This window comes from Rhinatrema bivittatum, chromosome 9 (assembly GCF_901001135.1).
Source record: "Rhinatrema bivittatum chromosome 9, aRhiBiv1.1, whole genome shotgun sequence".
Classification (NCBI taxonomy): Eukaryota; Metazoa; Chordata; class Amphibia; order Gymnophiona; family Rhinatrematidae; genus Rhinatrema; species Rhinatrema bivittatum.
The window spans coordinates 180,256,761-180,270,386 of record NC_042623.1 but is presented as its reverse complement, the minus strand read 5'-3'; the positions used below and the strand labels follow the sequence as shown (position 1 = coordinate 180,270,386).

The window sequence follows — 13,626 nt, the reverse complement described above, 5'->3', positions numbered from 1 at the left end:
ATACGTGTCCATATCGATGCCACCGACACACGTGTCTGGGGCACCGATGCCATGTACACTTGGAAATCTGAGTCTGTCCAAATCGATACCGTCAACGTCTGTGGCCCTATAGTTGATGCCCGTGGCCATGCCACAAACGGCATAAATGCCCGCCTCCATGCATCGATGCCCTCGACACCTCCGTTTTCCTTCGGTGTCCTTGACGCCCTATTGATTCGACTTCGACTCAGTCGATGCCGGTATCTTTTTCAATAACGGCAATGTTTTTCGATTATTCGATTCCACATCGTTTCAAAGATACCTATGCCACTGCTGTCAGTGCCCGTCACTGTCATCATTCTCCTGGCCAGTCATCGACGATTTTTCATACCCATTTTGATGATATCCTCGAAGCCCCTTAGGTTGCCTTCAATATCGTCAATACCGACATAGCACCGCCACATAATACCCTCGCCTCCTCACATTGCTCCACGCTTTGGGTTCTTTTTTAAGCCCCGTATTAGCTTAAGACACTCCATTGTGTCAGGAGCAGAGCAGGCGTGCTGACAGTTCGTCATCGATCGCCTTCCAGGACGACGAGGGCTTCCATCTCGGCGCTGGGGAAAGACCGGGCCGAGCACCGTGGCACCCATCATCGCCGACATCGTGATCGTCCGCCGCTGACGCCATCCAGCACATCGGTGCCATCCTTCTCCAGGCTGGACAACGCTCGGGCAGAGCGACATCACCACTGCCATCAGCACTGTTCCTACAGTTTTGGCAGTCCTTGGTGATCCAGAACTTCCGGATCCAGGTCCGACAGCTTCTGCATTGGCGTCACGACACATCGAGCCGCTGTGACGAGGGAGGGAACATGAGTTCCGTTAGGGCTCCTCTGTTCCTGGCGTGCCCCACCGTCAAGTGGTGTGGGACTATGGCCATCTGTTACACTTAGCAGTCTAAACGCCACTCACGCCTGGCCTGTCTCCTCTGTACCTGTGCCACCATACCGGGTTTCAGAGCGAGATGGACGTTTACGTCCCCGGCCTTACCCTCGAGGACTCCGGAGACCGTCGGGGTCAACAATCTTCACCGGCTCGTCTTGCGGCGATCCACGTCGGATGGTAAGTACCCCGCTTCGGCGGCATTCCCATAGAGTTGTGTTCTCCCATTCGGACCGTGGTTCGAAAAGTTCTGGGTCATGTGCCTTTTAGAACTGTATTAGTGTCACATATCACTATGTTAGCTATGTTAGCCACAATATCAGGAGAACCCCTCTATCTTCTTGGGATTGCAGCAGGGCTTCTTCTCTTGTCAGTAACAAGTCCCTGTGCCGACCAATGCTCTGACTCTTGGTTCCCTCCCAACCAAGGTCCAGCTGCATTGGCTGATCTGCTAAACATGAGATTCAGCAACCATTGCCCCATGTACAAGTCCACCTTGAGGCCTGGCCACAGGTCTCAGTGTCTCCTTGTACAGCATACAGAAATGCGGGTACCACTTACCGCTCACACACCTGCAGGAGCCTACATGATATCCTCCATTGGGACACTTCTTGGTCTCCCATCTGGTCAGATATCAGAGCGGCCACCCCACCTTGTACCAAAGTCCCGGTACACTCCCCCAGGCGCTACGAAGTGCAGAGGGGAGAAGGGAGGGGGGTTGGGGAGTTTTAATTGCACTATTCTTTCTTTTAACAGAAAATAGTTACTCTCCGCACATCCTGGACCTAAGAAAATCCAACTTTCTTTAGACGTCACAGGTACAATGGTATCTTTGGTTACCATCACTCCATACTGCAGTAAGTACATTATTTTAATGTTTCTATGTGCTTTATGGTGAGTCAACATTACAACCCCAAGCTCTGCCGCCGGCACCAGCTTCGGTAAGTGAACTGTCTCTTGCATCACTGTTGGTGAATGCTGTTTTCTCTGCGGAGTGTAACATCATTCACTTTCCTTTCAGTACATGCAAAGAGCTCTCACTTTTTTCAGGACTCACTATACATTTACTAACTGGGATTACTGTCACTGCCATAAATCCCTTCTGTAACACTTCTGGACACCACAGTCTTAAGACCCTCTTGTCCAGCATGCGCACAGACATTCTGATACATTGTTATATGTCCCTGCGCATATTTTCCATAACCTCAACCTTTCAACTTTTCATGGTTGGGCTATGGGGTTTCTTCCCACTATGCATTTTTTCTCATAATTCAAAACTGCTATGGGTTATATTCAGTGACATTCTATACTCAATGGACCTAAGTGGTTTCATTGCTTTCGTCCCTGATTCTTATCCCAGTTCGAACTAGGACCTAGTCTCCTTCGACTCATGCTCGCAATTCCTTAGGGTTATAAAGTTTCTCCTGAAAGCTGTCAACCCATTATGCATCTATTGCACTCCAGCATAGTTTCTCATAAACTTCCTGGACGTTGCACCCATGAGTTATGCCCTTATGCCTTCCAATACTGCTTTTGCAACAATTCTTTGTGCATACAGACAGACAGCATAGGGACAATGTGCTTTCCAACTCATAAGCACGCACAACCTCTTAGCTGCTCTGCTAGACAGCTGCGCAGCTCTACCCTTGGCCCTTGTTCACTTCATGCGTCTTTGGGCCACATATCTAAGAGATTTAATGAACGCTCTATCTGACCTTCTCCACGTAGGTTCTATCCTCTCGAATGGTCTCAATTACATGTGTACAGGGCAAATCTTTTAACGCTGAGTTTAACTAAACTTTCCTCTGCGTCTGCATCATTCCATACGATGCACAGGTTCTGCTCCCTACACATGTTTCCTATGCGTTCCCTTAGATGCCTTTTCTTCCATCAAAGGCCTCTTCAATATATCTCTTCTGCTGCCTCTCGTAGCCAGCATTCTTCTAATGTTGAACTGGGATGGGGTTCAGTATTCTTTTCCCCACTCCCTGACTGAGATCAGTATGCTTCCCATACTTCTCAATCCATCATATCAGTAACCTTTTATTCCCTCACCAGTCAGTCCCAAATCATAGACTTACTGATGTTCTTAGGTTCTGGTAGCGTCACAAAACCTTCTAAACATAAATCTTGCCGTTTAATATGGCAGGCTTTACCTCCTGACGCTAAAAAAAAAAAAAAAAAAAAAAAAGAGGTATTACCCCTTTTACTTTTCCACCATTTTTTCTTACTCCCTCGGATTCTGTTCTCCAGACATCCTCCACATAGATACACCTTTCTCTTAGGAGGTGTATCGTTTTGGGAGTTGGGTTCCCGTTTTCGGTAATCCTCTCTGAGTCGGCTTACCATGGATTATCCACTGATCAAGCCGCCTCTATTTCTCTAATCACGGAATGAACATATATATTCTCCTTATAAGTCTCATACATTCTACGTTTGAGCCTTTCCATTCCTCTCTTCCACAGTTTGGCAAGGGAACTTCTTTCCCTCTTAATGTCATTCCTGCCAGCAGGGTCCGTGAGTTATGCACTCTTTCCATACTCACCTGACTCCGTTCCTCTGCCACTGAGTAGTTCTACGCATTCAACTTTCTATCCTTTTCAGGTAGATGTTGTATCTCCTTTCCTCAGGAAATACTCTATTAATTTTTCCTAACCTCTCTCTCTCGCCCTAGGGAGAGACTGGGTTTTCCACATTCATGGACAGTAATGCTGCGCTTACATTCTATCTACATTGCACTGCATTCCATGTGAATTCCACTTGACTCTTTCCTTCATGCAAGGGTCAAGCTGCTACTTCCAGTGGCCACACAGACCTAATCCTTCTGATTAAGTGGTCTATATTTCCTTTCCTACCAACAAGCAGACATTTCACTACAACACTGTGGGTATCCACATACTGTTGTGTCCGTCTTAGCCTTAACAGCTTCCCTTTGCTTACTGCTGCTTGTACTTTTTTATCAGGTTGCAGCCTGGAGTCCTCTCCATACCTTCGCAGCCTATTATTGCTTACATTTGACTAGCCGGCATGCTCCATGTTTGGCCAGTCCGCCTACTCTTACTTTTTTCAATTCACTACCCAACATCCTTCCACGAACCCATTATGGTGTTGCGGATGCCCTCCGTTCCCATTTCCACCTCAGTTGTTACGCCTTTGCGCATCTGCGGTGTATCTGGTGCATTCCCGGGCATCCTCAGCTCGGTACTCACCCATTTGTGAGGACTACCATCCTGCTTGTCCTGTGAGAAAGCAAATGTTGCTTACCTGATGTAACAGGTGTTCTCACAGGACAGCAGGATGTTAGTCCTCACGAAACCCGCCCGCCACCCCCGCGGAGTTGGGTCTGTATACTTTTATTTTAGTTTCGCTTGCGCTTTTTAGCTATAAGACGAGACTGAGGGAGACACCTGTGGCTCACAGGGATAATTGCAGGCTGGGCATGCTCAGTGCACCCAGTGTGCCAGTGTCAGTCAAAGCTTGTTGAAACTTTGACAGAAAAGTTTTCCGTACAGGGCTCCATCCTCGATGTCACCCATTTGTGAGGACTAACATCCTGCTGTCCTGTGAGAACACCTGTTACATCAGGTAAGCAACATTTGCTTTCCCCGTCTTTGGGTTGTGCTATTCCACGGTGCTGGTCAGACTAACTCACCTCAGCTGGGTTAGCCGGAGCCATCCGTTCTTCTGGGGATAGTTTCCAGCTCCAGAAAGATGTTGGCTTAGACTTCCTCCCAAACATTTTCCAGCAAGCCAGTTTCTTAACTCCTTGCCGCACATGGGTGTCTGCCGGACCCAAAACTTGTCACCAAGGGAGCGGACGAAGCCTCTCGTTCTCTGGCCTGCAGTTTCCTCGCGGAATAAGGCATTTCAGAAGAAATCAATAAGGCCCTGATGAGAGCAACCTCAAGTGTGTCCAGCTAGGTCGGCCATCTTGCATCCCAGCAGCCTTTTTCAGGATATGAGGGAGGCTTGGTGAATAAAATCTTTCACCCTCTACCCCCGTAGCAGGACCGGCTGAGCTCAGGTTAAAAAGAAAAGTAAAAATGGGCAAAGAGCAGGGAGGCTTTATTCCCCCATTCCTTTCTTTCCAGGTCTTCCTCCCTTGGCGTGAGTGGTTGGTGCTGCTTACGTCCTCCCTCTCCCTTTTCTGGGGAGTTCAGTGAGGTGTGGCGGAGGCGCAAGCACGGCAGACGGAGCAGCCCTCTGGTTAGGGCCTGCTCCCAAGCATGATTCTGCGAATTGTGTTGTAGGCCGCGGCAGCATTTTCGTGTGCTTGCTTGTGCTAATGACTGCCGCATGGTGACACACGCACGTGCGTGCAAGGTAGCAGCATATATTCACGGCCTATATTTGCAATGCTCCTATTGAGTGTGTGCTTGAACGCATCCAAAAATTATTTTTTTTTGGTGCACAAGTGAAGCAAAGCAGTATGGCACTAGTGACTATTCCAGGCACCTAGCCATATAAGGGCTATACAGCCAAGGATTTCTGCGAGTCTATACCAGTGCTGCCTGGCTGCTGGGCTGTCCCCTTGGTCAGGGGGGAACTGGAGCTGAAGGCAACTCATTGCAAGTGTTCCCTTCGGTTAACCCTAGGACAGAAACATCTTCAGGAGATGTTCGATCCGAGGACATCAGATTGAGACCTATAAGGCCTGGTATAGACCCATCCTCCTTCCCCTGAGTGGGATTTTCCAGGGACCACAGTCCTTTCTATAGGGATGTCCAGGAGAGAGGGCGATACCTTCAAAGTGGGGTCATGTACTCAGTGTTTCCAGTGGTTGTTACTTGTGCAAGCACTGCAGTACAGGAGTCCCTGGTTTGCAAGAGAATGTGGATTCAGATGAATCTGGCAAAGATCTGGTTTCACCCCTCTGGCTGAGGGGGAAATCATTCCAGATTTAGAGCCACATAAAACACTCTGCTTGGTTTCTTTCATAGTGATGAGTTAGTCTGTTTCAGACTCTGAAGCCGCTTGGTGTGACTGAGGCTGACTCTATGGGTGCACAAGTGATCCCATTTTGGTCACCCTATACAAGCATCTCTTTTTTTTCCCTCCTGGATGCTATTCAGGAGCTGATTGCCCTTGGATGGGATGCTCCAGAAGCCAAACCTTAAAAAGGGACATGCTTTGGTGGGCTTGTACCCCTTGGAACTGGTGGTGAGGTTTTCTGAAGGTGGAAGCACCTGGGGTGTGTGTGCTATGTCTAAGCAGACCAACATTCCACTGGAGGGGCAGCTCTAAATGATTCTCAGCAAAGGAGAATTGAAGCTATTCTTAAGCAGGTCTTGAGACCATGGCAGTGAATTTGCAAATTGCCTCTTGTTGCTCCCTGATGGCTCGGGCAAGTCTATGCCTGTCTCTGGAGCCTGAGGGACCAGGGTCAAATAGCATACCGCTGTTGCAACTGGAGCTGCTTCCTTAGTTGATGCAGGCTGTGATTTGAGAGCAGCTAGATGTCAGCTGTGGTTGTGAAATTGGTTGATAGGTACAATTTCTTTTACCCTGTAAAAGTTCTGGTTTATGTGGAAAAGTTAGAGAACATGGTACATAGATGAGGGGACTCCCGGGTCCTTCATTGGCAGGATAAGTTGTCATTGCATCCTTTTGGGCAAGAGGCCATGCTAGAGGCTGCAGGCATTGTCAGCCCTATCAGAGTTCTCGTCCTTTTGGTAAACCTCAGTCCTTTCGATCCAGAAAGCCTCAGAAGAATCTGGGCTTCGGGAGCGGAGCACCTTGTCTGTCTCGCCTTTATCAGAGCTGGGTCCGGATCACATCTGTCCAGTGGGTCCTGGAAGTGTTGAGAGAAGGCTATGCTCTGGAGTTTTCTTTGCATTCCTCTGGATGCCTTGTGGTATCTCCTTGCAACTCTCTACAGAAGAGGGTGGCAGTGGAGACTTATTTAAGGAGGCTGTTGGACTTGAAGGCCATAATTCTTGTTCTTGAATTGCAAGCAAATACAGGATGCTGTTCCACAGGTGGCATTTTGTGGGAGACTCATTTCCGTATGGAAGCTGTGTGCCATAACAGTGGCAGTGCAGTTGGGAGTTCTTCCATCTCTGGATCTGACGGAGGCATTTCTACATATTCCCATTCATTGGGAGCATTGGTTCCTGCGGTATGCTGTTCTGGGACATCCTTATCAGTTTCAGGCCCTGTCCTGGCTGGCCATTGCACCCAATATCTTCTCTAAGGTCATGGTGATAGCGGCATCCTTCCATATTGATGTCTTGGCTCCCCGTATCTGCATTAGAAAAATCACCTGGCTTCTCGCATGGCAAGAGCAAGGCTGAGTAGTGAACTTGGCCAAAATTTTCCTAGCAGGGCTGAGTATGTTTCAGCCAGGGAATCACCTTGAAAGGTTGATTGCTCCAGTTCAGACTCTGGGAAGGTCTATTTGCCCAACAATGTGACCTTTTATTTACAGGTCCTGGGTTTGGCAGCCATGTTTGGGGGGGGGGGTTATTTGGACAAGGGCACACATGCAGCCTCTTCAGCGCAGCTTCCCGATGGGGTTCACAATCTCAGGACTACATGGGGCTTCTCTTGGAGGTGAGCGTTCCATATGCAGTAGTAGTTGTAAGCAGACCTTCTTGGAGATGCCAGAATTGTAGTACAGATCGCTGGAGCATCAAGGAGTTTCAGCTAATTGGAAACAAGTGCAGTTTGGCTGGCATGTATGTTTGAGCTTCGGGAGGCTTATATGGTTGGGATATTGTCGGACAATGTGCCCTGGTAGCGCATCTTTCCTCAAGCTGGAACAGAGCCTTCAGGTGTCAGAGCAGATGGATGCACTCATGGTATGAGTACAGTAACATCTTGACACATGTCTTCTACGTTGCTAGAAAGGACAGTGTAAGGGCCATCTTTCTCAGTGGTGAGAGTTGTCAGCCAAGGCCTTTCGGCTCATGGTGGCATGCTGGGTCACCCTTCTGGATTTACTGGCAACTTAAGCCAATGTGACATTTCAAGGTTCTTCAGTCACAGACAGGATCAGAAGCTCTGCATATCTATTCTCTCGTTTCAGTGGGGCTGCGGGGTGGGGAGTTATAACCCTTCCCGCTGTGGTCACTACTAGGCAGGGTCATGCGAAAGATCAGAAGGTAGCAGAAACACATCTGGTGGTTTCAGCTTTGCCCAGAGGCCATGGTATACCAATCTGCAGAGGCCGCTGGTGGGCAGGCCTCTCAAGCAGCCGCCCTGACTGGATGTATGGTGCAAGGACCCATTCTATATGATCTGGGTTGATTTTGTCCTTTGGTTATTGAAGTGTGGTTATTCTGCTGCAGTGATCCCACCTTGTGCCAGGTTGGAATGCTTTTCTACTTCTCTGGCTTATGTTAGCATTTGGAGTATTTCCGAAGCCTGGTGTGAGGGACAAGATTCTGTCTCTCAAAGTAGAAATTCCATTCCCTGTACGTACCAGATCAGTCCAGACTCCTGGGTTTTGCCTCCACACCAGCAGATGGAGACAGAGAGAATTGACTAACTCTGCCATATAGCAGTTCTCGCCTCTTACAGGGGGCAAGTCAATGGAGGGCCTTGATCTTCCCTTCTGGATGTGTCTCAGTTCTTGAAGGTAATTAAGCATCTTTGTCCTCCCTGGTGGCTACCGGTGCCCTTGTGGAACCTTAATCTAGTTCTGGATTCTTGGCGAGTCCTGCCTTTTGACCACTACATAGCCTCTCTTTGAAGCTACTTTCCTTGAGGACAGTTTTTTCTCTGATTCTGGGTGCAATGCAGTTGCTGAAAATGTTTCAAAGGTTCATTTGAATCTATTTCTCCTGCCAATGCCCAGCAGGAATAGAGATGAGAGCGACTTGTTTCTTGCATGCCTTGGATGTCGAGCGGCATCTGAGGTGGTGATTGGAGGCTATTAAATGTTAGGAAGTTTGATTGGTTTCTACTCCATGGAAGAGGTAAATAAGGGGAACTAGCAATATTGGCAGCTATAGCGAGTTGGAAAAAATATCACGGCTGCCTGTGTGGTTGCTGAGATTTCTTTCTCTAAGTGTTTTAGAGCACATGCCACTAGGGCTCAGGCACTGTTGTGAGCGGAGCCTTGATTCTTCTCCAGCCGAGGTTTCCCGGGCAGCGCGCAGCTTGATGAATGTTTTGGATGTACATCCATAATCCCCGATGCAAATCAGGAGTTAGCGTGTCCTAACCATGCGGAGCTAATAGCGCTTATCACAAATTTGCATCCACACATTTTACTCGCCAAAACTAACATCTGCCCTGGAGCAGGCATTAACTTTTGAGGAGCCCAAAAAGTGTACAGAAAAGCAGAATATACTGCTTTTCTGTACTTCCTCAGACTTAATATCGTGGAGAAACAAGTAAACAAAACAAATGGTCTGACCACTACCAAGGTCTGGCCCAATGGGCCAAGCAGTCAGAGTGGGTCCTGTACCTGAAATTGGGAATCCGAGGTCCGTATGATAAAATCGCCCTTGCCAGACTGCAGCTTTCTCTCCCTCTCCCTCTCTCCTGGCCAGGAACCCCTCCTCCAACAGGGCTGTTCCTGATTGATCCTCTTCACTGACACTTGTGAAGTACAGCCTTCTGAAAGGTGATTGGTCCTTTCACAGATATGTGACAGTGAATGGACCAGTCAGTGAAAAGGACCAATCAGGAACAGCCCTGCCAGAGGAGGGTTCCTGGCCAAGAGGGAGGAGATTTTGCAATCTGGCAAGGGCAGTTTTATCATACAGACCTGATTCCAAATTTCAGGTACAGGACCCCTAGGTCCAACCTGGACCACATGGCCCATCGAGCCAGACCTAGGGCGGGGAGGGAGCTTGTCAGGTCAGCCACTGGGTGCCCAGCCATGTCTCCTGCATGCCGGATGTAGAGGATACGTTAGGGATGCACATCCTTTTTAGCACAGCAGGTCATTTAAATATATCGGGCGCACATTAGGAAAGCAGGCGCTCAGTTTTGAGTGCCCGATTCCTACGCCCAATATTGCATTGGCCTGATGGTGTGGATTTTACAGGGTGGTGTTCCTGCTTCGTTGGAGGACTTATAAGTATTTTAACCAGTCCCTTACTTTAATTAGTTGGGCAGATGGGCTTTCTTTCTGCTGTCACTTTTCTGTTTCTGTTACAGCACTTCTTTTCCTCCTCTCACAGGTTCCCTTTGCACCATCTGGGCTGAAGGTGCGATACCTGAAAGTCTTTGAGCCAAAGCTGAACTACAGTGACCACGATGTGATTAAATGGGTGCGTTACATTGGCCGAAGTGGGATCTACGAGACCAGGTGCTAGCCCAAGCCATGACATGGGCCTTCCTCTTCCCTGTACACCACTAGGCGTCCAGGGTCTTCGTTTGGGAGAAGCTCCATTGCACACTGGTCAGAACAGAAGCATATGCTCGTCTCAGAATGGACTTTTCTTGCCTGTGGGACATGAGCCTCTTGTTTCTTGCAGGAGCCCAGAGTTGCAGCTGAATGATCGTCAATTTTGAGCCACTTGCCAGACAGTGTGATAAGATAATGGAGGCAGCTGCCACTCTGTGCTGTCGGGCAGGGGAAGGAGTGCTCCGCACTGTATGCATAGCCCAGCCCTCCCCTGGGCAAAACCTCCCCCCACTGATGAAGCAAAATCTGTCTGTTTTATTACTTATCATACCCTAGTAATTTTGGAATTCTTGTGCATATGTCCGTACAATAGAGTAAAACTGGGCTCCGCTGATTGGTTAGAATCTGGTTCTTGTGTCATAGCTAAGCAACATTGTGGTCAGAAATGGGCAACACATGCTTTTTGCAGCTGCCTCTTTATTACAGTGGGGTCTCTGTTTTGAATTTATTTTCCAACCCGAAGTCCTGCATTTTGTATTTTGTTTGTGACCAAATCTTTAAAATGTTAGGATAAAGCTTCCCTGCTAGTGATTTCATTGTCGGTTGCAGCATACATTCCCTGGGATTTGTCAGAGCACTTCCATGTTGCAGGAAACAGTGGGGTGGAAAGACAGGGGCTCTGATTTTTCTCTCTTGAAGGCAGTAATGGGTGAATTTCTCATCACTCCAGATAATGGAGTAGGGGAAGAGTTTGGCTGGCAAGAATGCTGCTGCTACCCACAATCTCTTGCTGATAGCGTGCTATCCATTTTGTACACTTTGTGATCATCCAGTTCTAAGTCCTAATAAACAACGTAACCTGATTGGTGTCTGGTGTCTGGGAGGTCTTTTTTGTTTACAAGGTGGCTACTGCAGTGCGCGCATGACTGCCATGTCTGAAAATGAATGAATTGATTCTGTAGCATTATTTCAGTAACTTCTGCTTCATTTCTATGACTGTATGCCTGAAATGTTGCTTGCTGTCTTCATAACCAGGGAAAGCAGAGCAAAGAATCAGTTTATCCTGTTAAAAACCTAGAGATTTGTGATAGCTATAACTGTAACTATAGAATCACATCTATTCTCTACTATTCTCCAAGTAGGTATTTGTAATTGGACAGGGGCTGCTGAGCAGTATCTTGGGTACATATTTCAATAGTTAAATACTGCTAGCCTGTACCCCATCCCCCATGCTGAATTCTAAAAGTAACATTTTCGTGATCGCCTAAAACTGGATAGCCTTGCACAGTGACTTCAGTTGAAATGCCAGCCATACCCTAAATTGTTGAGCCATTATGCAGGGATTAACTCTGCCCTTTCTAGGTACCTAAGGTTTTTGTGGGGTGGGGTTTTTTGGTTTTTTATTTTATTTTATTTTTTTTTTTTTTAAGAAAGAGCTCCTTTAAAATTATAACAATTGTCTGAATTTTGAGTGTTCCCATCTGGGGTACAAAACTGTCTTGGTTCAGCTCTAAGTGAAAGAGTTTTTATAAGAAGTCCCTTTCCTTATAGCCTTTCTACTTGGAACCCTATGTTACATAATTTTAACACATCAATGCTCCTTAGTTGATGCATCATGTTGCGCTCAATTTGAGATCAGAGCCACTCAATAACTCGGATTTTCCTAGTGTGTAGCAGATGGACTCAGGACCAATGGGTATAGTGTACTCCTGATAGCAGTTGGAGATGGATCAGATTTCAATCTGATGTCAGCCCTAGTAGATACACCCCTGCAGGAAGTGCAGCTCTTCAGTATTTTCCGTCTCCATAGCAGTTTGGGAGTACCTGCACGCTCTCCCAGCGTTCAAAATTCAACGGAGAAAATCCCAAATTAAGAAGAAATCTTACCTCTACAGCGAGCCCCGCTCTCCTGCAGTGACACCCTCGGGTCCCTCCCCCAGTTGAGAATTCCCAAGGTGATTTCTGTGGTCCCTCGGAGGTAATCCTTGGTCCGGCGGCCGACCCATGGCGGGGACCTAGTCCCCCAATTTTGGGCGCGGCTGAGAGGCAGCAGGTGCTAACTCGAGTGCAGCGGTAAAGGTATTTGCCCTCTCCCCCCGCAGCTGGAGACCACACGGGACGAAACCGGGAAGCGCAGAGACAAGGTAAAGTAGAAATCTTGTTTTAAGACTCCGGTATCCGAAGCTCGGAGTCGCAAAGGTCGCCGGCCGGGACCAGTGCCACCCAGTTGATCCGCCCTAGCAGGACCAGGCCCCGGTTAAACCCAAGGGTCCCCACGTGGAGACCCTTCGAGGTGGTCGCCATATTGCTCGCGTGGTCACCGTCACCATTTTGGCCCTGTTCGCCACCCTGCCCACCATCTCGATCCGTGCGCATAGGTTGTGCGCAAGGCTCACCCTTTCTTGTGCGCACAACACTTCTGCACACAGTTACACACTCGAGTACCATGCGCACAGATTATGTGCGTAACTCACGCTTACTGTTCCGGGCGCACAACTAGATGCACATATTCGACGCACCGGAGCACATGAGATTTTACGAGCATATATTCGTGGCACCACCGGAAAAAGAGATCAAGACTCTGAGCCTCTGCCCAGCATGCCACATCAGAGCCACACAACACGAAGAGGCCGACGCCCTGTGTACCCAGTGCGAGGAGGCCTTGGGGAATCAAGCCCAGGGCCATTCCCATCCGGGCCTGAGTGCTAGCTCCTCTTTAAGTACCCCGGACTTAGCAACGCATAGCGGGACCCCTCCTCAAACGGGGTCCCCCAGGGATACAGTGCCGCCTAGCTTGGACCCAGTGCCTATCTCCTGGGTGGAATTTTTCAAAGGTCTGCACACATTCGTTCACATGCAGACGGAGCCTCCCGTAGCATGGCCACAGCCCTCAACAGAGGACACCTACGCGCCAGGCCCCACGCACGGGGACACGGACACCTCTGAGGAAGAATCAGAGCCCCTAGAGGAGGGGGAACTCCCCCGGGGACAAAGCCTCACCGGACCATGAGACGCTTCTTCAAGGACGAGCTTCCAGACCTGGTCACCAGCAGCCTGAAGGAGCTTGCTATCCTGGGCACAAGTGCCTCGGGGGAGCCTAAGATGAATCCCCTGCTAGAGGAACTCTGTCAGACCTCCCACCATTTCCCTCTGCTACAAGCCGTCCAACAGCTAATTAATTGACCTGGAATGGATTGCTCCAGAGTCTTCGTTCAAAGGGAGACGGGCAATAGCAGCCATGTATCCTCTGGATCTGGCGACCAAAGACCTTCTGACATGCCCAAAAGTGGATGCCATGGTCTGCGCAGTCTCGAAGCGCACTACCATCCCAGTGGAGGGAGGCGCAGCACTCAAAGATGCCCAAGACAGATGCTGGAATCCATCCTTAAACAGGCCCTTGTC

General features: G+C 48.8%; 1 protein-coding gene across 6 annotated transcripts in view; it reads left to right on the top strand.

Annotated features, from left to right (window-relative positions):
• Window positions 1-11,087, top strand: part of AP2M1 (adaptor related protein complex 2 subunit mu 1) — a 124,650-nt gene extending 113,563 nt beyond the window's left edge. For all 6 annotated transcript variants that reach the window (XM_029615116.1, XM_029615113.1, XM_029615115.1 and 3 more), the window contains one exon: window positions 10,058-11,087. In XM_029615116.1, coding sequence (XP_029470976.1) covers window positions 10,058-10,192 — 135 coding nt within the window. In that variant the 3' untranslated portion in view covers window positions 10,193-11,087. The remainder of the gene's footprint in view (window positions 1-10,057) is intronic.
• Window positions 11,088-13,626: the final 2,539 nt, after the last annotated feature.